This window comes from Diadema setosum, chromosome 8 (genome assembly GCF_964275005.1).
Source record: "Diadema setosum chromosome 8, eeDiaSeto1, whole genome shotgun sequence".
NCBI lineage: Eukaryota > Metazoa > Echinodermata > Echinoidea > Diadematoida > Diadematidae > Diadema > Diadema setosum.
The window spans coordinates 37592692-37620597 of NC_092692.1; the positions used below are offsets into that span (position 1 = coordinate 37592692).

At 40.6% G+C, this 27906-nt stretch overlaps 1 protein-coding gene across 1 annotated transcript in view; it reads left to right on the forward strand.

Annotated features, from left to right (window-relative positions):
* The first annotated feature begins 291 nt into the window (after positions 1–291).
* The window catches only part of LOC140232241 (complement C3-like), a 149290-nt gene continuing 121675 nt past the window's right edge, over positions 292–27906 (forward strand). Inside the window, exons 1-4 of the mRNA XM_072312375.1 lie at positions 292–389; positions 23063–23229; positions 24572–24772; positions 25573–25625. Of these exons, the coding sequence (XP_072168476.1) occupies positions 292–389; positions 23063–23229; positions 24572–24772; positions 25573–25625 (519 nt within the window). The remainder of the gene's footprint in view (positions 390–23062; positions 23230–24571; positions 24773–25572; positions 25626–27906) is intronic.

Sequence of the window (27906 nt, forward strand, 5' to 3'; positions counted from 1 at the left end):
GCTAAGACTCTAGATTTCTGAAGAAAAAAAAAATCACAGTTTACTGCGCAGGACCATTGCACAGATCCGGAAGGAGTAACCAAACACTTTTTTTTTTTTTTTTTTGAGTGAGAGCGGAGCTTGCACTTACTTGAAAGCTATTATATTGGCGAGCAATGACTCTCAGAAGTCAGTTCTCTTAGAAACCACTAAGAGAACAGAAGGTAAAGTTTTGGCAAGTTGGCACTACTCACCGCTGAGTCAAAAAGTCATCGTCATCCTACTACCACCGACATCACCCCGAGCGGCAGCATGGCGCCCTGGCAGCTTGTTCTAGCTCTGGCTGCTGCGGTAGTACTGATTTCACGGGGAGCTGCAGTAGTACTGATTTCACGGGGAGCTGCAGAACCGTAAGTATACATTATGAGTGATTTTTATTCATTAACTTCAGATTTTCTGATTGGTTGATCATCATATTCAGAAGTTTTGGGGCATATTGTTTGAAATTTATACCCAGCGTTGCTAATCGGTGCAAATGATAGGTATCATACAAGCGCCATCGGCCGTTTTTATGTTAGGTTGAAGTCATATTTTGTTCTGTCCATTACAAATTCAACAGCAGACGATATCGTTACAATGGAAGCAAACATTATTCTAGATATAAAAGCTGAGACATAATAGGTGAACACTGATATTATAAAACATAAAAGGGGACCATAACAAACTGAAAAGGGGTCAACAGGACGAAGCACTGAGCCTATAATAAGATATGCTGACACCTATAGATTGCTAAGGAAAAATTAGAGAACAAAGAGAGAGAGAGAGAGAGAGAAGAAAAAGAAAGGCAGACAGGAAGAAAGAAAAATTAATGGATAGGTATATAATCAAAGTGCAATTGCTATATTCAGTTCGAATGAGAGTATGAATTTAATGATATAATTGTAAGCATGCTTAAGAAAATTCCAAGATGTTTTAGTATACACTCAGCAAAAATAAAAGAAAGATAGTGAACACTTTTCATAGAAAATTTTCATGAAAATCAATATATTTCATACTACATTAAAGGTAATATAATTGGCTATCAATCTAGTAGGTCAATATGAAGGAAAACTTTACCCATGAGTGAACGCATTTGTTTTTGTCCTCAAAGGCACAAAAGTAAAAATCGCAAAAATTGACATATTATTGTCTTTCATTTGCAAATGCCCTTTAAGACAACAATGATAACAAAAGACCAGTTCAACACAATGAGAGACACAAATAAATGGCAAAAATAAGTTTACATTCTCTTTATCTCGGTAAAGCCTCAAACAAAATAAAAGTGGGAAACTTTTTCTCTCAACTCAAACTTCAAGTGACATAGGGAGTAAGGGCACGGAGATGATTAAATGGACAGAATATCTTTATTTCATTTCATTTCATTTCATGTTATTGTTTCTGTATGGTACAATATAATCAACTCTGATTACTTTCAGAAATAAACACATGATTCCTAATAATTCATAGCTGATTTTGCACATGACAGGTAATCAAGTCATTGTGACAAAGAACGAAGACATAATGATAATAAACAAAAAGTCAAGGTACCATACAAGAGGATCCCCAGTAAGCCGAGCTTGATATTGGGGCCTCGTACACATATAAATAAATAAACAGTTTCAACCAACTGTCGGTTTACTTAACTACAACAAGACAAACTAGATTTACACAACAAAAACAGTTACACAAGAAAACATACACGGACATAATACGCAGGTGATGCTAAGAAAGAAAAACAAAGAAGAAGGGATTCTTCATTGATGCAATTTAATAATAGGAGAATTCATAAAAGAAATTCAAGAACCAAATATAATTTACAATTTTCCTAATTTGAATATTCAATTCAAAACTCTACCATTTTTGTTAATGTTACTTCTCTCATTTCATGTGAATTTGGATTTGACAGAATATTCTTCATTTTCCTCCATTATTTTTAGCCTTCATTGATCTTTTGGGCTTTAAAGATATTATAGAGATCATACAATAGGTATATTTTTGCAACTAAATCCATCTTCATTATTGTGTTAAATTTGTCTTTTGTTCTTAATGTTAAATGGAAGAGCATTTACGCATGAATGAGAACTTGATCATTTTTGCAATTTTCACTCTTGTGCCTTGGAAGAGAAAAACAAAGGTGTGTCACTCATGCGTAAAATTTCCCTTTTTATTGACTTACCAAGTTGATAGATAATTAAATTACCTTTCATATGGTATATAACTCGTTAACATTTCACTGAAAAAAATCTATGAGAAATTTAAACTTGAAGAAGTGTTTACTTTCTTCTTTTGCTGAGTGACGATTTATATATATATATATATATATAATTTATATATATATATATATATATATATATATATATATATATATATATACATAATATCATTGATACGTCGTTACATAATTCATGAGGACCTGTATTCTTTGAAACATTATATTGTTCTAACACATGTTGGTTAATGGGATTTCGGGCGCTATAAACGGTCATGTATTTATATCAGAATTCAATGCATTTAGGGTGAAATTTGAAGGAGGTTAAAGTATATTTGAGCAATTTAACGTAGAGATATGTTTATAACGGTTTTAAAGAAGAATACCAAACTAGTTTAAAATAATTAAAAAACAAAGAATACGATGCCATGAGCACAATAGTGAACATTTTGCTCAACTTTGCGTAAAAATTAGTTAAAGTTATGAGATCATGAAGTTTTGCTGATTTTTATTCACAAATAGTTTTGGCATATAATTAATGTGATCTGATAATGTCATTAGTGTACAATTTTTGTTGATCGTTCGTACAAAAGAGTGCAGTAAAACTGTCGTCACACTCGCACACCAACTTATTGAATGTGTAGTGGCTCGATTAGCCGCTTATTACTTTGTGTGTAGCAGCCCTGTGTTTTGGTTAGTTTAATTTGTCACTGTTCCACTATTGAATATAAAATTTTCCCAGCCTTACATAGCTAGTGGAAATTTCCATGTACAGTTGGTTGACCTTCCAATCTGGTTCAGACCGGTTCACTGTCATGTCGTGTCGCAATAATGTAGCACACGTTACGTAGATTTTATTATTCATGATATAGTGTTAATCCAATCACTGTAGATTTTAGTGCGTATTAAGTGCGTAATTATTATCATTAATGTCACTTTTGACCAATCGCGACCTTTATTCGCGCGTCACCTATCGCACGTGCGAGATGTCACGCGACCCTTCGCATCATCGAAACACTCCCGCTTCAACCGCCGTTGAGGAACGACCTTCGGATCATCACCTGCGGTAGAGTCACCCTTGTGGAGCCGGGAAATGTGCAAACGCCGGGAAATGTGGAAACGCCTGGAAATGTGCAAACGTCTCGCCGGGAAATGTGCAAACGCCGGGAAATGTGCAAACGTCTTGCCGGGAAATGTGCAAATCTCTAAATTTCATCAACGGGAAATGTGCAAACGTGACGCCGGGAAATGTGCAAATGTTCAATTTTGCCGGGAAATGTGCAAAACGTCGCCGGGAAATGTGCAAACCATTCATTTCACCTATATTATGTAGAGATGGAAGAGAAACTCTCAATCAAAGCTGCGCACGAACCATTACCATCTTTAACACCTGTCTTAGCGACCATCTGTCTTGTTTTTTATGCCTCCGCCACGAAGTGGTGCCGGAGGCATTATGTTTTCGTCCGTACGTCCGTCCGCATTCATTTACGCGATAACTTGAGTAACATTTACTGGAATTTTACCAAACTTGGTCCAAGTATATAGTATGATGGGGCAATTACTTGATTAGATCTTGAGTGAAATCGGCCAAAGGTCAAAGGTCAAAAGTCAAGGTCAAGTCATGACATTTTATCTGTTTACGCGATAACTCAAGACTGGATCAAGCAAATTTCACCAAACTTTGTCCAAGGATGATGTATGGTGGGACAAAATTACTTGATTAATTTTTGAGTGAAATCGGACAGAGGTCAAAGGTAAAAAATCAAGGTCAAATCCTAATATTTAACTTTTTATGTGATAACTCAATACTGGATAAAGCAGCTTTCACCAAACTTGGTCCAAGGATGATGTATGATACGGCAATTAGTTGAGTAGATATTAGTGACATTGGCAAGAGTTCAAAGGTCAAGGTCAAATGCAAAAATGTCACTATTTCCCCATATCCATGCAATGCCCAAAGGTATTTTCTTGAAACTTAGTGTATAGACATATATCTACTGCATAAGGATTCTCCAAGGGGAGTTTCATGTCACAAGGTCAAAGGTCAAAAGGTCAAAGATTAGGTGAAAATGTTACAATTTCACTTTTCTCACAAATGGTTCAATGTAGGCCTATCTTCATGGAACTTGGTATATACACATGTAGTGACTGGCATGGATTATCTAGGGAATTTGGGGGTCATGGGTCAATAGTCATGGGCCAGAGGTCAAGATCAACTCGTCAAAATTTTACTATTTCCCTCATATACTAGTATATGCAATGCTTGCATTATTATTTTTAAAACATGATATACATATATTACCTAATGGAGATTCTCTTGGAAATTTCCTGCCAGAAGGTCAAAGGTCAAAGGTTAAGGGTCAAGGCCAGGTTTAAATGCAAAAAAAAATCTATTTTATACTCTAATTACACTCTTTCTTTATACCTTGAAAATTACTCAGTGCATAAACTTATAAAAGGGTCAGTCAGAATTTTGCCAGATATGTGAAACTGTTATCTCACGTTGTGAAGACATTAACTATTGGGAGAATCATGCATTATGGCGGAGGCATCAGCCGCCATAGCGACATTTCCAGTTTTTAATTACATTTTCAGCATTTTCTTGCAAACCCTACAATGAATTTTCACCAGATTTGGCAGATAACATCTTAATGGTGATATGATCGTAATTTGTAAAAATGAGCCCCCCCCCCCACACACACACACACACCAGTCCTAAGGAGGGGGGGGGGGGAGGAGTTGAAGCCTCAGAGTCCCTAAACGTTTGATTTTTTTTTTCTTCATCTGTCGAACCGAAAAAGAAAGAGCTAAGTTAGTGCTATGAAGACATTAATGAATAAATTTCACGTTTCATTATGGCGGACCCAGGGGTGCCCTGATCGGGGGTAAGGGGAAGGAGTGGGATTTTCCACATTTTCAGCACATTCTCGAAAAATCTAGGACGGATTTTCACCCAACTTGTGAGATGCAGTCATATTTATGTTAATAAAATTATAATCTTGATTTGTTAAAATGCGCCCCCACCCCCCCCCCCATCGCCGAAAGGGGGGGGGGGGCTATTTTAGTGCTATGAAGACATTAATGCCTGAAATCTTATTTCACGTTTGATTGTGGCGGACCGAGGGGTGTCCTTATCGGGGGGGGGGGGGGTATTTATTCTGCATCCTCTTGAAAAATCTTTGGTGGATTAACACCGAACGTGGGAGGTAGCATTTCTAGGGTAATAGAATTCCACTCTGTTCGAAGGGACAACAAATCCAAGCTGTTCCCCTTCCCCAAAGATAGGGATAAGACCAGGGTAGCCCCACGTCATTTAGTAAGCAGACGTGAAATTTCATCAAAGTGTAGATCTGCCTTCTAAAAATGTGATAAAATTGTGTTCTATTACTCTTGGTTGTATAGAAAATGTCTTTAAAAAGTATGTATTCCGTTTTTTTTTCATATGTATAGGGTTTTCAATAAAATTCTGAATTCCACCCAAACGACCCCTCCCCCTCGTCCTGGTCCCTTTCAAGTTCAAGGGGCGGAGATGGGGTGGGGGGGGGGCTCCATCTCCTTCCACCTTAGGGGTTAGGGCAGTGCTCATTTAGACAAATTGAGGTCATATCACAAGATTACGCTACGCTACGTTTCAAGCTTGGCAAATATCTATTATATAAGGGTTTCAAGAAGAAGCTGAATATGTGACAAATCCGCCTCCGCCGCACTTAACATTAATTCATGAATTAACTTACCATAACAGGCACCAGCACTCTATTAGCTCCATCATTTTTGTATAGAATTTTTTTTTTAAAGCTGATATATAATTTTATTATCCGAGGAAAAAGACAAAAAATGTGAAAAATAAGCCTCCTTCCTACCCCCTCCCCTTTTTGGGCATCCCTTCATCTGTCATAATAAACTTGAACCTACATCATGCATTAACTGTATTTACAGTACTATCACCATAAAGATGCTATCTGCCAAGTTTGGTGAAAATTCGTCGTAGATTTCTCAAGAAGATGGAGAAAATTTTGAAAATGCACTCCTCCCCCTGGTTACAGCTCGTTATTCCGAAGGTTTGTTATTCCGAATGCTCTTTATTCCTAAGATTCGTTATTCCGAAGGTTCATTGTTCCGAATTTCATTTACGGATTAACCAGTCTTCGGAATAACGAACCTTCGGAATAACGCCACAAATTTTCGGATTAACGAACCTATAGGTATAGAGACTTTGCGTGTTTCGGATTAATGACCCTTCGGAATAACGAACCTTCGGAATAGCGAACCTTCGGAATAACGAACAGCACCCCTCCCCCTCCCCCTCACCTACCCCCGATCAGAGCACCACTATACCCGCCATAATCAAACATGAGATTTCAGTCATTAATGTCTTTACAGCACTAACTTTTTCGGTTCGACAGACGTAACAAAAAAAATCAAGAGAATAGGGACTCTGAGGGTTCAACCCCCCCCCCCCCTCCTCGTGTGGGGGGGGGGGGGGGGGATTCAATTTAACAAATTGAGTATATGAATATAAGAACGACCCAAGTCCAATTTTTGGCCAAATTTAGTTTGACATGGGAAATTGTAGCTTATGCATGGACTCATCTTGTGTGTAAATGATAAATCCTAATTACCCCCAGAAGTGCCTCAAATGAATGAGTTAAATTTTATATTAATGTAAGAATGAAGGACTTGGGTCATTCTTACATTCATATAATAGCGCCCTCTCTCATCCTTCTCCCATCTCTATAGCAGAATATCATGTATATGAATCAAAGAACGACCCAAGTCCATATGAATCAAAGAACAACCCAAGTCCACCACACAAAATGGCCTCTCCACAATTAATGTAAAAGTTAATTGTCATAATAATATATGTTCTAATTTGTATATACAATGTTGCCTTCCCATCACAGTTAAATAGAATATTATTGGACAAATAAAAAAGATATGATGTTTTTTTAGTTTACTCGAAATGATCTTCCATGGACTTGGGTCGTTCTTATATTCATATACTCAATTAAGATCGAATCACCATAAATATACTATCTGCCAAGTTTGGTGAAAATCCGTCATAGATTTTACAAGACTACGCAAACAATGTGGAAAATACCCCTCCTCCCCCTCACATCCCTTATCAGGGCACTCCTGGACCCGTCATAATCAAACCTGAAATTTTAGTAACTATAGTGTCTTCATATAACGTAATTCCACATTCTTAGGTTCAACAGAACAAGATTACAAATTCCAGAGTTTAGGGACCTGAAACTTCAACTCCTCCCCCCCCCCCCTCCCCCTTGGCGGTGGGAGGGGGTGGAGCTCATTTTACCATAATTATAAGACCATATCACCGTAAAGATGGTATCTGCCAAGTTTGGTGAAAATCCTTCTTGAAATTTATCAAGAAGATGCAGTAAATGTGGACAATCCCCTTCCTCTCCATCACTTCCCCTCCCCCCACCCCCAATCAGGGCACCCCTGGATCGGCCATAATCAAACCTGAAATTTCAGTCATTAATGTCTTCAAGGCACTAACTTAGCTCTATCTTTTTTCTTTTTGGTTCGACAGAAAAAGATTTTTAAAAATCCAGAGTTTAGGGACTCTGAGGCTTCAACTCCCCCCCCCCCCCCCTCCCTCTTTCGGCCGGGGGGGGGGGGGGGAGGATTGGGGGCTAATTTCAATTCATAAAGATCATATCACCGTAATGAGACTATCTGACAAGTTTAGTGAAAATCTGTCCTAGACTCTTAAAGAAGATACTGAAAATGTAGAAAATCCCTCTCCTCCCCTCACACCCCCCCCCCCCCGCGATCCGGACACCCCTGGATTCGTCATAATCAAACAAGCACTTTCAGTCATTAATGTCTTCATAGCACTAGTTTAGGGAATCTGAGGCTTCAATTTGAAGACTCCTCCCCACTTATCGCCCCGTGCCCTGCATCCCTGGATCTGCCATTAAACGTGAACTCCTGGCATCAATATCTTTAACGAACCAACCTAGCTCATTCTTATTTGGTTACAAGAAGAATTTCGATAATACCGTAGTTCTGGGACTTTGAGGCCCCCTCCCCTTTTTCGGGGGGGGGGGGGGGTGGCTACTATACATAAATTGAGATCACATTGCCATAATCGTGCTACCTGCCAATTTTGTTGAAAATCTGTCAAGGATTTCATTAAGAAAATCTAAATGGTGGAAGTTCATGGCCAGTTTTAATGTGGAGTTTATCTACTATCTTTATACACAGTATCACTAAAGTAAATGATTTGCACATTTCCCGGCGACGTTTTGCACATTTCCCGGCAAAATTGAACTTTTGCACATTTCCCGGCGTCATGTTTGTACATTTCCCGTTGATGAAATTTGCACAATTCCCGGCGAGACGTTTGCACATTTCCCGGCGTTTGCACATTTCCTGGCAAGACGTTTGCACATTTCCCGGCGTTTGCACATTTCCCGGCGAGACGTTTGCACAATTCCCGGCGTTTGCACATTTCCCGGCGTTTGCACATTTCCCGGCTCCACAACCCTTCACCTTATTCGTTTGATAGAACTGTGTTTTATTGGCCTGCTGGCTGTTTAAAGTTTCTACCCGGCCGAGCTGCTGTCCTCTCTGTGCACCGTACCAGAGATTCGGGGATGGAGCTTCGCAGTTTTGTTGCCTCCGACACAGAACTTTCATTATTCGTCCTCCGACGTTGTCGTCGAGTTACTGCACAACTTTCATTGACATTGTCGTCGAGTGACTGCACATCAGATATCGCTCCCGCCATGGACGACCCGCTGTCCGGCTGAGCATCTAGATCAACATCTACATAGTTCCAGGCGACTCACTGTCCTGTTGAACTCTGTTTTCTTCAGCCTCCTGCCGACGTGATCTACCTGGAGGGAAGGCTTAGTCTAAATTCCCTTACCATTTGAGTATGATGGTAGCTTTCATTCTTTTTATCGTCTCTCATACGTAATTTTATTACGGATTCGAGTCTGGTGGGGGACTGCTGTAGTGGCTTGATTAGTCGCTTACTAGTATCACTTTGTGTGTATAGCAGCCCTGTGTTTTGGTTGGTTTAATTTGTCACTGTTTCACTATTGAATGTAAATTTTCCCAGCCTTACATAGCCAGTGGAAATTTCCATGTACAGTTGGTTGACCTTCCAATCTGGTTCAGACCGGTTCACTGTCATGTCTTGTCGCAATAATGTAGCACACGTTACGTAGATTTTATTATTCATGATATAGTGTTAATCCAATCACTGTAGATTTTAGTACGTATTAAGTGCGTAATTAGTAACGCTACTTTTGACCAATCGCGACCGTTATTCGCGCGTCACCCATCGCACGTGCGAGATGTCACACGATCCTTCGCGGCATCGAAACACTCCCGCTTCAACCACCGTTGAGGAACGACCTCCGGATCTGTCCTGCGGTAGAGTCACCTTCCACCTTCTGTGTTTTTATGGGCCCGCTGGCTGTTTAAAGTTTCCACCCGGCCGCTGTCCTCTCTGTGCACCGTACCAGAGATTCGGGGATGGAGCTTCGCAGTTTTGTTGCCTCCGACACAGAACTTTTATTAGTCGTCCTCCGACATGTTTCATTGATATTGTCGTCGAGTGACCGCACACCAGACATCGCTCCCGCCATGGACGACCCGCTGTCCGGCTGAGCATCATCTATGTCTACCATCGTTCCAGGCGACTCACTGTCCTGTCGAACTGTTTTCTTCAGCTTCCTGCCGACGCCCGACTTACCGCGCTGGTTGGTAGAGAGCTGACTTCCATCTCAATCTGTGATGGCTCTTCAGCCCCGTACGACGGAGTGTCGCATCAAGTCTCCGAACGATCCCCGCATCGAGCTCTTCATCGCATCGCGTCCGCTTAGCTCCGCAGGATCCCGTTCGTCGAGCCCCCTTTTCTGTCACCGTTCCAGTTCTTCATTTTGGTCTTCTGCTACAGCGATTCGCTTACCTTCACCAGTCGGCAAGATAAACTCGCTCAGCTAAATGGACCATGAACTGTGGACACTAATCCGCTATACCGGTACACTTGCTTTTATCTGGACTTCATGTACGCTGACTTTCATTTAGTTGGTATGTCACTAGACTCCATGTCCTCATTTTTATATTGATTGTACACTGTACTCTGTAGCGCTACATTCTACATGTTGTACGTGTGAATTCCCCTCCCCCCCCCATTTCTTGATTTTGAGTGTTTCACGATGTCAAATTGCACTCTTCTGACTTGGGCAATAATTTTGATTTGAACATACCTACCAGAGTTATATATTTTGTAATAAAAACAGAAAAGGGAATATTTGACTCGTTTCAAATATTTGTGTGAATTTTTCTCCAGGTGGATCATAAAGTTAAAAAAGGGAGATTGATTGAGCACGCCTTTTGTTTGTGTGATTGAAGCTGTAATGTTATGTTAACCTTCTGACCTTCATTATTACAACACACACACTCTATTACTCACCCAAAACCCTTAATCTTATAATCAATTTTTCCCCACTGATGTAAACGTTTCACATCTTCCAAGAAACAGCTATATGCCTTGCAGAAAGTCGTGCTTAATGTTAGATATAGGTAATGCGGTGATGTCAAAATAAGAACAACATGATATTTTGAATTTTCACCCTTTTGTTTTAAGGATTTTTGTCTCATAACATTTTTTTTTTTTTTTTTGGGGGGGGGGGTTTCAAGATGTTAATCGGATGTCGGGTAAGGATGAATATTGAAATTAGAAATTAGGAAATCACTGAATACCGAGGGAAGTTGATTGTAGTTGTATTTGTGCATAGAAATTGCCGTTTGGAAGTCGGAGTTTGGGGTGCACATCACAAGACCGACACCAGCGAGTCATACAGCCCACGAGTCATACAGCTCACAAGACATACATCCCATGAGTTTTACAGCTCACGAGTCATACAGCCCATTACTGAGTAGTTCGGCCCACGAGACCGACACATTAAGCCCCGACGTATCTGTCGAACTCGTGGGCTGTTTTTACCTATAAAGTGTCGAACTCATGGGCTGTATGACTTGTGAGCTGTATGTATTACTCATGGTCCTGTTTTCAATGTTGAACTCGTGGGCTGTTTGACTCGTGGATGTCGGTCTAGTGGGATGACCCCGGAGTTTTTAATCGCCGCTTTCCTCGTTTTTGTAAAAGCAATATTGAGTTTGTTTTAGGTGTACCACAATTTCCCCATACGATATTACACTACATAATATCAAAACATTACACAAAATAAACAAAGATATCTGACAACCAAGTTTCTCAGGTGGTATAAAATTCCGATGCGTCTAGAAACTGAAGTAGTAACATTGTGTAAATGATCATTTCAAGACAAATTTGAAATTATGATAATACCTAAGAATTCTTCTTCTTCTTCTGATTAAGTCTGCCTCCTTCAATAGACTGAAGATTCTTGCAGACTGGGGCTATTTACATTATAATACAATTTATTTACAGATATTTACAAGCACATAGAAAATTTGACGAAAATACTAGCCACTGTGATCAACCGTTAGACGGTTTTGAAATGATCCCACAGATGGCGCTGAAACAATTTCTGACGACAGGGAATTCCAGTTCCTTACAGTTCTTGGGAAGAACGAATGGCGATGCGATTCAGTTCTCGAATATGGTACCTGATAGGAGTGTGGTTGCGAGGCTCTCGTTAACTGAGTAGCCTGTTTGATGATATAGTCCTGTGCTGAAAGAGGAGTGAGATTATTGTGTATTTTGTACATCATAATTAGCCTGTCATTTTCTCTGCGCTGTTCCAGAGTGGTCCAATTAAGTTCTTGTAGCATTTTGGTGACACTCGAGGTGTTATGGTAGCGATTTAAAGTGAATCGCGCAGCTTTTCTCTGGACCATTTCCACTTGGTGGATTAGGTTCTTGGTAGATGGGTCCCAAACTGTGGAAGCATACTCAACAATTGGTCGAACCAATGTTTTGTAAGCTGTGGCTTTAACATCAGAAGATTTTATGCGAAGATTGCGTTTTAGAAATGCAAGCACGTTATTGGCTTTATTGACAGTATTGTTGATGTGTTGGGTCCACTTCAAATCAGAAGTGATGGTTACACCCAAGTACTTCACGGATTCAACAGATTCAAGAGGGGCGTTATTTAGATGATACACGTGTTGCACCCTACTTCTTTTCCTGGATATCGTCAAAACCTTACATTTATGCATGTGTGTTCAAATCCATCATCCATTTTTTCGCCCAGTCACCAATTTTGTTTAGGTCCTCTTGAAGATTTTTCGTATGATGTTGATTGTCGATAGTCATGTAAGAAATTGCATCATCAGCAAAAAGGCGAACCTTTGACGCGAGACCATCAGGCAAGTCAGTGATGTAAAGTAGAAAGAGGCAAGGCCCAAGAACCGACCCCTGAGGCACTCCAGATCCTACCGCTACTGAAGAAGATTTAATACCATCCAAAACGACCCTCTGACTTCTTCCATTGAGAAAACTTTGAATCCATTTCAGATTTTTCCCCCTGATACCGTAGTAGTCCAGTTTACGTAAAAGCCGCTCATGCCCAACCTTGTCAAAAGCTTTTGAAAAATCCATGACTATAACATCCGTTTGACGTCCTGCTTCCAAGTTCCTATGTAAATCGCTTGTGAAACCAAGTAATTGTTGTTCACATGATATGTTCTTACGGAAGCCATATTGCAGGGGGAAAGTGATGTTATTTTCGTTCCCGTGCTTCATAATTTTGCTGGCTAAAACGTGCTCCATTAGTTTACAGCAAATACATGTCAGCGAAATGGGGCGGTAGTTTACAGGAGTAGATCGATTACCTTTCTTGTCGACTGGTACAACATTTGCTTCACGCCAATCATTTGGTATTTCACTTAATTCATATGACAACCGGAATATATTGCAAAGAATTGGAGCCACAATTTTGCCAGCTGCTTCAAGACTCGTGGAGTTATACCATCCGGTCCAGGGGCCTTACATGTCTTCAAACCACAAAGCAACTTCTCTACATCCTTTGATGTAAACAAAATATCCTCCATTTCTTCAAAGTCTGAGGTTTCCGGTAGTAAGTCATTCGGTATGGGAGTTTCCTTGGTGAAAACACATTTGAACTGTTGGTTCAATGCTTCAGCTTTTGCAGTCGGATCAGTGATCGTAATACCATCACTTTTCAGTTCTCTTATTCCTGTATTATCAGTTCTGTTGTGTTTTCAGTTCTCTTATTCCTGTATTATCAGTTCTGTTGTGTTTGATGAAGCCCCAAAATCTCTTCATACTCTCAAATTCTGTGGTATCTTCATCGATAGAAAAAGAGATTCCACATAATTCCAATAAGCCATCCTTAGCTCCTGTTGCAGTGATTTCTTAACTGCTTTCAACTCTTCCTCCAATTGAAAAGGGACTACCCCGTGGTTTCTCAATTTCATGTTCCGACTTTTTTTGTTCAACCTATCTCTCCTTTTGATCAACCTTTTAATCTTGTTTGAAATCCAACGTATGTCTTTCTTTTTGGAGGTCATCTTATGTGGAACAAACTCTGTCATTCCCTTCTCTATTCCATTCTTGAACATAACCCAAGCCTCATTCACTGAGCAAAAATCAAGCTTATCTTCAATTTCCTTGCCTACACCTTGCATGAAATCAGCAAATTTCTCCCAATCCGCTTTGCTGTAGATGTTAATTTTCCTTCTTGCTAGCTTCTGGCGAGTTGGACAACCAGCAATCGTGAGAATTGGGCAATCATGATCTGAAATGCCTGGTACAACTGAGACATCAGTAACTAACGTTGGATTATTTACTAGGAATAGATCAAGGACGTTTTCTTTCCTGGTTGTTTCCGTAACTACCTGCGTTAACCCATGGTCATAGTTAAAGCATAGAACCAAAAGCATGATGAAGCGCTGGGTGATGACATGCTTTCACCTGTCTTGTTTCCCAATCCCATCCAGGTTGGTTAAAATCACCTCCTATGACTACCATATGATCGCGATTCAATTTACAAAGGGATCGTTGAAGCTCTGCAAGACTCTCTTCGTCATTTTCATGAGGCCTGTAGTACGCAGCTATATGTAGAGTCTTAGATCCCGCCATATTTAATTTACACCAGAGAATTTCACAATCTGTTTCTAGTTCAATTTCTCTTGTAGCTAGAAGTTCTCTCTTAGTAGCAATAAATACTCCACCATGAGGGTCATTAGGTCTATCTCTTCTCTCAATATGATACTGATCAGTTGGGAATACCTCATTATTATTGACTGATGACGATTTAACCATGATTCAGTACCAATGACAACTTCTGGATCATGTATTTGCGTCAGGAGATGGAAAGAGCAGTTGACATTGAGGATCTTAATGGATCGGAAGTTAGATTTCCTAGGTCTTACAACTTTTCTACTGGGTGAAGACATATGAAGAGGTGAACCAATATCACTCTGTGTGAATGACGTATTATTGACATCATCTGCATTTTCTTCCTCCTCTTCTGAGCCCGAGTCGAGAGCATCAAAAGTGTTATCGTCAGACGAAAATCCCAAGATATCGCTACCAATCCCTGACGTCACACTCATTCCAATGTTATGCATTCCGCACTTATTGCAAATCCATATAACGGAGTTATTCCCTAAATCTATATATTCATGGTAGTTTAGATTAATGCAATGCGGATGAAACCATAACTGGCAGTTTCCCTCACACTGGATACCTCCTGTTTTCCCTGTAACTCCTTTTCCACATACGTCACATACATCTTTAACTTTCCCCATAACTGCTAGTCTAGATATGAATAGGCCTATAGAATTCTACATGAAGAGAATATGGAAAGATCTTACTTGATGCATCCTGGCTTGACATGTGATGCAATGTTGATATGAATCTACAAACCACAAATCCCTCGATCTAGTAAATACAACCGATGAAATCCAATCGTTGTTTCCTTCCTTTAACTCTGGTGACGTCACAATTCAGGATCGCGTTGACATCCACAACTCCAATGATGTCACAATGAGCGTGCGTCACTGGTAAAGTGCGTAGTTGTAAAAATGCGCGAAAAGTTGGATGCGTTTCCTGGGAGTCAGAGAGCGCACACGCCTGTTACCAAGACTTCTGTGGAAAACAACGCTGTGATGACTTGAAAACCTGTCAAAAATTCTAAACTTAAATAGAGCAGGGAAAAGTTGAAAAACGATGATAAAACGGCAAAATGATGATCCGAAACAAAAATTATCAAGCCCAGAAGATTCCTTGCACAAAACCCTTGAAGATGGTGTGTTTTGATAATCAGAAGCGTCCAGGAAAGTATGTGAAAGTTCCGATTTCCAGGAGCTCCACCAATACACGTCCGAACTCAACGAGTGGGCTGTTTTTTGTTTTTTTTTAATTAAGTAGATATCTTTTTCAAAAATTAGCTGTCCCTCAATATAAATACAATATCAGTGTAGTACATGAAAATGAGGAATTATGGATCTTAAATCTGATAAATGTCTCAGAAATACTTAGTGACAACTCATTACATATAACCCATTGGTACACTTTTCTTATCTCCGAATTGAATGTGCTAATAAGACTTTCAAATACTTTATGAGAATTGAAAAAAAAAAAACCCGTTTGTTTCATAAGCAAAAAAAAAGTATAAAACTGAGGATGAATACATGATATCATTAGTATGAATCAGAAAAAGCAGTGGACTCAGTATGGATCCTTGGGCGTGTTGGGGGACACCACAAGTAATAGGGAGCTTTAGATTTTGACGCGCGGACGTTTGAGACGACGAGTGGGCTGGACGTTCTCCTCCCCCCCCCCCCCCCCCCCCCCCTGCGTCGTGCTGAAAAAGTAACTTTAGATTACGCTGGGACGCAACGTATAAAAAATAAAATCGCGCCCCCATGTATGATCAGTGCATAAAGTAGCTCGCTATACGTTGCAAACTGCGGACGTAAAAATAGCCAGTACGCGTAGTGAAAAACTCAGGCGACGCAAGCTAAAAATAGATTGACTTTACGCGCGCTACTGCCCACGCTCAGAACATTTTTTTTTTTTTTTTTTTTTTTTTTTTTTTTTTTTTGCTTTGAACGTCCGCGCGTTCTAAAATCTACCCTATTATTTGGAGGACTCTGATTAGTGAGATATTGCACAAATTTTTCTGTTGAATAAACAACAATCACTCATCCCGGATAAGGCTATACCTCGGACGATATATCTCATCAGTTTATCAGTCAAAATGCAAAGATTGATGGTATCAAATGCCTTTCATAAATCAATTAAAACGCCAATCAGATGCGCCTTATTCGTAAGACATTCTGTCACCTTATTCAATAAGTGGACAATAGCATAATCAGCGGAGTGTTTTTTTTTACTAATCCGAATTGGTTAGCGACAAGCAAATGATTAATATGTAAATTGTCACGTGGGTTTACTCAAATAAGGATAACTTTACACATGCCATGTACAGTTACCTCTCAAGGTTTATTTCCAATAAAATTCGATTCACGTACAAAAGAGTATTTGACCAGTCAATCCATTTCTATAACAAACTCGCCTGGTCGAATCGCTAAATTCCAAAATTTGACCCAATGTAAGAGTCAAGGTCAAAATCTCACTTTTACTGTTTGAAACAGCCTCAACCCCTTAGAAAGTAACACATCAGTTGACACTGTCTTGACCTCAACCATTCCACTCAAAGGTCACTGACCTAACCTCAATTATCCTCATTTGAAGAAATTCAAACTTAATTCACAAATTGACTTCCCTTTGCTTAAATTCCGTCTCATATATACAGGTCATATACGATGCTGTTTCTGTTAAACAAATAAGTGTGGCTTTAACTCTGGTCCACAGCAAATCCTGAGCTGACTTGACTCTGTGCGACCTCACTGATTCTGAGTCAATCCAAATTTACCAAAATGTCCAGGTCCTAATCTCACCTGACATCTAAAACTCTATCTCTTTACGTTCACTATCTATATCGCGCCCGCCTAACAGGGCTACCACAACTCACTTGACAGTCCTGAATTGACTTGTCCTGAAAATTTGCTAATTCTGGCTCAGAATCACTGTCACATCTTACTTCATACTCTCAGTTAGGTCTTAAACCCAATCATCACACTTCCAGCCACATTCTCCATTGATTTACCTGAAACAGACTTGACCTGAATGCATTATGCATATTATGATTCAACTCAATAATGACCAATGTTACATCTGGGAATTTTGGTACAGTTTTGTATTTCATACTTATAAACCACTCGAAGCTTTCACAACAACCTGGGTCTCAATCGGTACAAATCAAATATATATCGGTGTATTTGAGTGTATCTCATCTCACTACTAGTCTTTGAAAGTTTGTCAGACTTTTGCAACTCCTTCTGTTCTCAAATGCGAATTTGTATCGAATGTATACATCACCATGATCCGGCCTCTGTAAGTCTATTGACATGTCCATTAGTCTCGCTAACTGGCGATGTAACCACGCGACTCTCACTGCCAACGCGAGGTGGCTATCGCGATAACGCGTCTGACCTCACATGCACGTTGTGTCCGCAACATGGAGACTCAAGGCCATGTCGTTCCAGCTTAGGTGCATCACCCAAACTCCAGTCCAGTCCGCGGCAGTGCGACACGGAAACTTCTGTTCCATCCTTAGTGCCATCTATAATAATGATAGTCATAATTCCAAACACATTTCCTACCAAAGTGCCTTAGGGTTTTGCCATTCACAATGAAATACACTTATGTAAAAATAAGCATTGCACTAGTGGGCATTTAAAGTCCCCAAGCAATGACATTCAGTTTAAAAACCCACAATAATACAGCAACATTTTGTGACCAACCAATGAAGTTATTCCTACCTCACATTTTCACATTTAAATCTGACATACAAAAGCGGACAGCAAAATTACACGTATTCGTAAATTCTACTAACATGAGGTTTGTCTAAAATTGTCAAATACTTCATCTGACCTTGTCAATATGAGGTGAATACCTGTTCTTACTGAAAGGCTGAACTCCAGTCTTCTCAATTTACTTTGTAATTACATAAGTGCAGTTCACAACAGTCTTCACCTTTTATATACGACCTTTAGTATTTGTCACTTGTACATTCACTTATAAATTCATTGTTTTTCACCTTAAACTCCATTGTTTCTAGTGAAGAACAAAGTCAAGATAAAACTCACCGATGGTGACCAAAATTTGCTCGAATACAGCTTATAAACTGCAAAACCAGCTCCAACTCTGCTGGCAGGTTAGCAGCCTTCCTCAACCCTGTGCAGTAGTTTACAGCTGCTTAAATCAAACTTCTCAGAACAATTACTGCATGTTGCAAAGTAGACTGTACCGTGTGACAGCTCTGGAGAACTCTGTCCACTCAACATGGCAGCTAGGGTGTGTCTGACTCCTTCTAATACACTCCTCTACCAAGGTACAACCAAATGGCCAGCCTCAAACCAGCCAGAACCAGTTCTCAATACACCTGTATTACCAAGTCTCTATACTGTGTAGTGTGGACTTCACTACACTGACATACAGGTTTCAATCATTATCATGTTAATTAGTTTCACCATCAATGGCACTTGAGCATGTTCATCATCAATGGCACTTGAGCATGTTCATCATCAATGGCACTACTCATACACAATACAGGTGTTTACTCCTGGTTGCAATCCAATAAACATGTGTTTGACATACTAGTCTCATCAACTTATTAAAAACAGAGCAGCGTGGATTTCAAAATTGTCACTTTCACTGTGACAAAAATAAAAAGATAAATGTTTACATATAACTTTCTCCAGAATTGTAGACGTACAAGGTAAGATGGAAATCGGTCGATAATTTGTCAAAAGTGAAGGATCGTCTTTTTGAAAAAGTAGAAACACTTTCGCTATTTTGAGGACGTTCCTCAGTTAAAGTAAAGTCCGTGTCATTTTCTTCAAACTTTCTTTACCGTAACTTTGACCCATCCGAAGCCCAAAATTATAAATAATACCACGGGTTCATGTGCTTGTTTCTCTTCTACGGGACTTTGAAGAAAATGACAATCTGCCGTCCAGTACCAAAAAGATAGCGTAACAGGATCAAGATCATGATTGGGAACAAAATCTGCAATGACAAACTTAAATCCCCATAATTCTTTCGAAATCCAAGGTATTTTCTCCAAATTTGCAAGAATTGTAGAGAAAGGTACCCAAAACGAGGAAAAGGTTAAAAAGTTGGGGTTCACACTCTCATTCTTGAGCAAGCAGCCCCCTCAAGCGGCAGAAAACACCGAAATCTCTCAAATCTTTGTCAGGGACGTTTTCTGTTAGGGGTGAGCTAAAGGACAGGGTTCATAAAACATATGCTGTACATTCAAAACCCATGCCATTTTCACGAAACTTGACCAAATTGTAGAGGGAGACTTACTAATTCCAGAAAAACAGTCAAAAGTGGGGATTCAAGTGCTCATTTTTTATCTGACAGCGCCCCCATGCGACATATATTATCGAAAGACCCCAAAATCTGGTCAGGAACCAATGCAGAGATGCCCTGACAGGGTGGGTCCATCAATCTCACACTTTGCATTCAAAACCCATGTCATTTTCACTAAACTTGACCAAATTGTAGAAGGAGGCTTACTTATTCCAGAAAAACAATCAAAAGTGGGGGTTCATCGTTTTTGTGCTAGCAGCGCCCACATGCGACCATTGTCATCGTAAATCCCCCAATTCTGGTCAGGAACCTATGCAGGGATGCCCTGATAGGGCGGGTTCATAAACCGTATGCTGTACATTCAAAACCCATGTCATTTTCACGAAACTTGACCAAATTGAAGAAGAAGGCATACTAATTCCAGAAAAATGATAAAAAGTGGAGGTCATGTGCTCGTTTTTGTGCTGGCAGCACCCTCATATGATAGAAATTATCCTAGGACCCCAAAATCTGGTTATAAACCTATCGTGGGCATGGTGGGCGCCCTGATTAGGTGGTTCATGAATGTCATGCTGTACATTCAAAACCCATGTCATTTTTAACGAAACTTTATCGAATTGTAGAACTAGGAAAGCACTCTGAGAGTGCAGACCCCCGCCAAGCATCTACTTTCCACATTGATCTTGCTCTTCCATAGAGATAGTGAGCAAGTGATAGAGAGTAAGTGTGGAAAACTCCACATTGGCATGCTTGTTTGTTTGTTTGTTTTGTAACCATGTGAAGAAAGTGATAATGGGGAAGAAGAAAGAATATAAGGAAATGGGAGTTTTGGCAGTGTGACGGTCCTCCAAAGGAAAAACAAATATTAACTGAATGACGTTGATTGTAGATTGCATGTGTTGGTTGTTGCAGCGATTGGTAAAGTGCATGTTGTAAACTATGGAGATGTACCTTGAGTACCCCCCCCCCCCCCCAAAAAAAAAAAAAAACCGAAAGAATTCTTTGATTCTCCTTTTGTTACACCATATTTTTTAATAAAAAATCACTATCTGAATGGTGAAAGTGACAAATACTCTATTGTTTGATATTACTTTCGTGTCCTTTTTTTGTAACCAAAATTTAAAATAAAAATTGTATTATGACAAGTTTAGATTTAATTTAGATTTTAACTGAGACACTCAGATTATTTTAGTTGTTACACCTCAAGATGAACTGTATATCATATGCTTGTTTTGTTGTTGTTGCTGCTGTTGCTGTTGTGTTTAACACCTAGTCTAGTGGACTATAGTAGTCCCCGACTATAGGGCCTATTGGCACGGCTATAGGTACCTTAGCACTCGACTTGACCATGTTGATGAACAGATAGTGAACTGCATGTCACAAAACCGATCTATGGATTGAAAATGTAAACAGCTCAGTTCCACGTCCAAGCTTCCCGATTCCGTCGATCAGTGTTCTGCTACCATGACCATGCGGCTCGGACGGCTTAATTTTGCGTAGTGTATAGGGCCCAGTGCGCTGGTAGGGCCTACAGATTGTAACGGTGGGGAGCTGTCGGGTTTCCGTACGTACCACACTCTAGCTCGATCTACTAGTAGCTGCCCGCTAGCTCAGCTCATCACTCGTGAGTGCGTTTCTACGCTCTTTGTTACGTCACTGCCATCATGCGCAGCTAGGATGCGCACAAACTCAACTGAGGAACGTTAAAAGAACTGGAAAATTTACCCGTACATCTAGATAAATTAAAAAAAAAAATAAAGGCCTACGTAAGAGGTTTAACTATACTCGAAATAATTTTCTTCAGTAGACGCACGCTAAGTCCGTCATGGCCGGGTGACCTGCTATAAAGGGTTCTAACAATCTGAAAATGTTCTTCCTCTTCTGCTGGAGTAAGAAAAAAGTGTCATTAGGTAAATATGTCGATATGTATAAAGCTTTGATTTGGGTGATGAGACATAGACTCACGTTAAGGTAAAGCATAAAGTGAAAGAGGGAAAATCGGGGGAAAAATCGAGTTTGTAAGGGAGAATAAGATCTCACTAAAGAAAAAGGAAAAGTCGGGAGGAGGTACCTTGTCATACCCAGGAAAAAAAAATTGATATGTTCTGCGGTTCTAGGGCAATTAACTTCTGAACAATTACCCTCAAACCCTTCCCCTGACCCATACCCTAATCCTTTTAACAAACCTTTTCCTAAACCTTACCCTAACTCTACCTCTAACCGCAAACCCAACCCTAAGCCTAATCTGTTAATAATACCTCATCATTAACCGGTATTTAGCCGGAGGGTAAATTGTCCTCGGGAGTAATTGCCCTGATACGAGATTCTGCGCATTCACCACGGAGATGTCTCCCTCCAACGCTTCCCTTCATACACGATTGTTCCCTATATCGAAATCCAAACTAATGTTTGACATGATCCTGACATTCAATTGAAAAACTGAGAACACACTCATATAGCCCATTAAAAGTGTCAGCTATCAACAACATTATCAATATCTGGGAGAAATTAACCTATAAGGACAAATTATCAGCGGCTATAGTCTGGGTGCCAAAGACAGGTTTGAGGGTAACCTTGTTTTGCCGTCTGCCCGTTGTTTTTGATGGTTGTATCCTATCTCGGGGGTGCTGAACCCGAATCTAGATGACGGAACTTTTGTATCATTGAGTGTTTTTAGCTATTTAAGATGGCCGCCAAAAACGGAAAGTCCAAAGTATTTCCTTCTAAATGGTTAAAAGATAAAGATAATTCGTGGTTCTACACTATTTCGACGGTGATAAATCTTAATCGGCAAGATGCAAATCTTGATCATTGCTAAAATGGCCATTAAAACGGATGTCCTAATGTATTTCCTCTAAAATGGTAAAAAAAAAATAAGAACACGGTTTTGCCCTTTTTCGAGGGTCCTGCAGCCGGATCGGGCTGAAGCAACTTTTGCATTCTTGAGGATTTTGAGTTGTTCCAGATTGGGATTCCCCCCCCCCCCAAAAAAAAAAAAAGAAAGAGAAGGGATTCATATTTAGCGCCCTCGAAATAGGGTAAAACCAGCAATTGTTTCAGATTTTCACGAATAACATGTAGATACTAACAGGAATTTCAGTATTTGGCTGCCATCTTGAATATCTCAAAACTCTCAAGGATACAAGAGCTGCATAATATTGATTCGGTTTCAGACTCGAAATAGGGTAAAACCTTCATTTTTCTCATTCATCACCACTTAAAAGGAAACAAATAGGAATTTCCATTTTGGGCGACCATTTTGGCGGCCATCTCAAAACATTCAAGTATGCAAGAGTTGAATCATTCAGATTCGGTTTCAGTGCCAGCGAAATAGAGAAAAACAATTCTGTTTCACTATTGAAAGCCATCCATCCAGGTGAACACTACTGTAGATCGCTGTTAAAGGTCAAAGTTGAAATGACAATAAATTATGTAACTTCCCACTTTATTGTCAGAGTTTTCTTCGCCACTGCACCCGAAGTGTTTCGGGTCGGCGTGGACGAGACCGTGTTCTTGAGCGTGGATGGAAACGTGGCTCATGATGTCCCGATGTTGGTGTATCTGACTCTGCCGAATTCAAACAGGCAACTTACGAACACGACGGCTGTCATTCCTCGATTAGGTAAGATGCTGTACTGGCAAATAATACTACTTACTACTTAGGTTACAACGCTATGTATCTGGGTTGTTTTTTTTGTGTGTGGTTTTTTTTTTTTTTGGATACATATGAAGACCTACATATTATTTATACTTACAAGTCGCGTCATGATAGACAAAAAAGGGGGGTGCAAGAAATGCGGTTCATACTTTTCGTATGGATATTCTGAGTCTATCAGTTTTGTCAATGTATTTTATTCGTTTTTATGTTTGGTGAGCCGGTTCATGGTCCGGATGTAGGAAGCTTTTATAGGACGCGTGCGCAGCTGTAGGGCGGTAGCCTTTGGATAAGGCCTCCGCTGTCTTGAATGTAGACTAGGCGTGTCCTCCTGAGTTGGCGTTTGCAACAGTGTTCTACGGCGCGAGCTGCGTCATTCTGAAGTCCTGCGTCGCGAGGAAAGTCCCACACCGCACTAATAGGGAGCTTAAGATTTTCGGCGTGGATGTTTGACGTTCTCCTCTCCCTAGATTGCGTCGTGCTGAAAAGCAGCTTTAGATTACGCTGGGACGCAACGTATAAGATCTAAAATTGCTCCCCCATTTTATGATCGGTGCATGAAGAATCTCTCTACATCGTGAATTGAACCGACGTAAAAATAGCCCAGAACGCGTTGTGAAAAACTTAAGAAGCTACAAATAGATTGATTTTGATAGGCGATTTTGCGCATGCTCACAACATGTTTTTTTCCCCCTCTAGACGTCCCCGTCGCGAAAATCTAAAACTCCCTTGTATGCCTCTTGAACGCCGCGCAATTGCCCCCGCAGCTCGGAGACAAGTGGTGGTAGTGTTGACGGTTAATCGTGTAGTATCACCACTAGATTTCTCCTAACTGTTCCATAGTATAGTGTGAACATGGGTTACACTAAGAAGCATCGTTGCTAGGTCATCCTTGATTAAGACTTTAATGCGAAGAATGCAACTTCAAATTGTATCATCAGATTCTGTGAAAAACAAGAAGATCTCTAGAAAGGTCTACATGAGAGACTTGTCAAATTAATGAAGACATAAACTCCTCTAGTTACTTGCTAGTGTTGACGTATGTAATACACATTTTGTATCACAATTTCGGGAAAACGTTTGTGTTTGTTTTTTTTTTCCTTTTGTTAGTGTTGCCCCGGTATCTATAAAACCTCTACTCTTCTGTTTAACATTTTATAAATCTAAGCCACATTGAACATGATATTGTATTGCTCTCAATATACCAGTGCATGAGTAATCACCCTCTTCTTTAGAAATTTTGACGTGAATTCAAGAAATAAGGGACAGTGAGTTCATTCGAATTTCCGACATGGCCTCTTCTGACCAGGTTCACAGGCGGTGACAACGACCATCAGGGTTGAGCCCAGGTACCTCCCTGCCCATGTGGCCCAGCACCATGTGAAGCTGGGAGTTAGGTCTCAGAGTCCGAGCTACCCATTTCAAGATGAGCAGAGAGTGCTAGTCACGTTCAAATCTGGATTCGTGTTCATACGGACAGACAAGCCTATCTACGTACCGAACTCAGAAGGTACTCTTTAACCTTTATATGACGCCGATACGAAAGTTGGAAACGTGCCTGTCACGTATGCTTAGGTTGTTAAGAAGCACCAAAAAAGTATTGTTAACCTTGAAAAACACAAACTATATCCGGTCTTAGGAGAGTTAATTGAAAATGATGATAATAAACACGGTAATTTATGTTCGTATTTCATAGTATTTACTCCGGGATGTTGATGGATGAATGTCAGTGATTGTCCGCAAAACTTTTTGATAATGGGATCCTCACATATTCTGTAATGAATCATTTCAGAGTTTTCGACGAGAGTCAGCTCACTGTACTCAAGGCTTAATTGAAAATAATGGAATGAATCAATTATTCTGTCGGACGCCAAAGAAGTCTCTTTCATCCACATACATGTATCTTTTGTTTGTAGGGATGCGAGCACATCAAGCACTGCTTTGCTTGTAGCTTGTATTTGTATGTTTGTGCAAATGTTTTCAGTATACTCTTCGTTTGTTTCCCACCCTTTTTGTGTACACAGATGTCACATTTCTTGCGACTTTCTGTGTAATATTTTTGACTTTCTACAAGTAGGCTTCTGCAAAGTAATGAAACAGGGGAACCACGGAAGAAGTGGAAAAGCCAACTATAATTTGGCAAAGAAATGAATGCACTCGAACGCATGCCAGAATATCATTTATCATGTTTTCTGTGTAATCTGGAAAATTGTGACAAGACACGATTAGTGTTACGACTTGCATATTCAAAACGTTTAGATTCATCATACACTATTATTATTAAGATACCTTGCTCACATTCATTTCCAGTTAAAACCCATGTGATTTCCTTGGATCAGAATATGCAGCCGTCCTCCCGTAAGGTAAGTGGTCAGATTACAGATACAGTGGCATCACAATGCTACTTTTTATAAGTGGATTATATATTGGAGTATTTAAAGATTAGCTTAAATAAATGAATAGCATCTACCCTATATAGTCAAGAAGCTGGTTGTATCCCCCAAGGTATCAACCATTGTCTGGTGACTGTCCGACTGTCATTGCCTAGAAAGTGAAGGGATTATGCCACAATGATCAACGCCTACGCACCCACAATGACCAGCCCCGATGGTGTCAAGGAAAGGTTCTATGAGGACCATGCAAGGGACCATTTCTGCAGTGCCCACAGCAGATAAACTCATCATCCTTGGTGACTTCAACGATAGGGTCGGCACCGACTACGCATCGTGAAAAGTAATCCTAGGGAAGAATGGACTTGGCAAATGCAAATGCAATGATTACTGCTGCTAGAAACCTGCACTGCTTACTAGGAACTCATTACCAACGGTCTTTCGTCTCATTCAACCGTAATAAGACGTCATAAATGCATCCTCGCTCCAAGCACTGGCACTTGCTAGATTACTGGAAATCATCGTCAGACAAGGGGACAGAAAAGACCTTAGAAGCTCCAAAGTCATGTGCGGTGCAGAGTGCCAGACAGATCACTGCTTGTTGATTTCAAAACTCAGTATCAGGATTCAACTACTCAGACGCCCGCAAGGAAAAACAGCAGCATTGAAAAGTCTAGATGTCGACTCAAAACTGGAGAGGGAGAGGGAGAGAGAGAGACAATAAGCTGCAGCAAGAGAGTTCAACTCACTGGAGGTTCAGTCCAGCTGGACTCTCTCTCGCAGCATTGTCTATGGCGTTGCCTCAAAGGCGGTAGATCTCACGAAGGCACTAGAACTGGTTCGATGACAACAACGACGAACGCATCCAGTCTTTGCTGGAAGAGAAGCGTCACCTTTACCGACCACACCTCAACGACCTCATCGCCCAAGAAAGCTCCTTTTTACATCATCATCAGAAGAGTACAGGGGAGCTACGCCAAATGCAGGAAGCGTAACTGAACGATAAAGCCGATGAGATCCATTCTTATGCTAACCACAACGACATGAGAGACTTCCACAAAGTGCTCAAGACTACGGACAAACATCGTCGGGATTGTTTCCCCTACTCATTGCAGAAGAAAACATTCTGACCACGGACAAGAAAAGGGTTTTTGAACTCTGGGCAGGACACTTAAGAAATGTCCTCAACCATATATTTTCCATCATCACAAGGCTAGCTGCCCCAGGTTCCAGCCAATCACTCTCTTTCTGACATCCGTATTGAAACTGCAGTGTAAAATACAGTGAAGCATTATGTCCTGTGGAAAAGCACCTGGTGCTGACTCCATCCTTAGAGAAAACTACGCCTCTGATGGCCAGACCCTCACTAGAAAGCTTCTGAGCTAATCCAGTCCATGTGGAACCAAGAAAAACCCCAAAGGAACTTAAAGATGCTTCTAGAGTCCACTTGTACAAGGGGCAAAGGAAATCGAAAGGCGTACGACAGCCACAACGGCATCTCGCTACTTTCTGTTGCCGGAAAGATTTTGGACAGAGTCTTGCTGAACTGCCTGAATGACCATTCGGAGGAAGGTTTTCTACCAGAACGTAAATACGGCTTCTTCAGGGTGGCAGCACAGTTCGCAGCGCGAAAACTCCAGGAAAAATGCCAGGAGCAAAATGTCGGTCTACACAATCTTCGTAGACATGACTAAGACTTTCGACACCGCCTGGCGAGAAGGGCTCTGGAAGATCATGGCGAAGTTCGGGTACCCTGCAAAGTTCATCTCACTGACCAGTCAGTTTAATGGCGGCATGCAGGATAGCCTGCAAGTTATACGGAAACCACTCAGCGCCATTCCCTGTCACTACGCTGCCCCACACCTCGCCCCAACCCTGTTCACAGCCATATTGACATATGCTTTCCATGGTGACATCAGAGTCGGCTTCAGAAATTCAGAACTGATGGAAAGCTCTACAAAATAATAGAGACGGCAGGCAAAATCGAGAGTGCAGAAAGATATCCCCGTGACATTCTCTTTCCTTTCGACAGCGAACTGTATATGAGTATAGCCCCTACCTAGTCAGACATGCAGGAAAGCTTTGACCAATTCGCCAAAGCCTGTGACGACTTCGGTCTAACGATAAGCACAAAGAAGACTGAGGCCATACATTGAATAGCCAGCTCTTGCAATTCTCTGCACGGCCGACCATCACGGTCAACGGCGAGAAATCTAAAGTGGCCGAAAAATTAATTTGTGTACCTTGGCAGCAT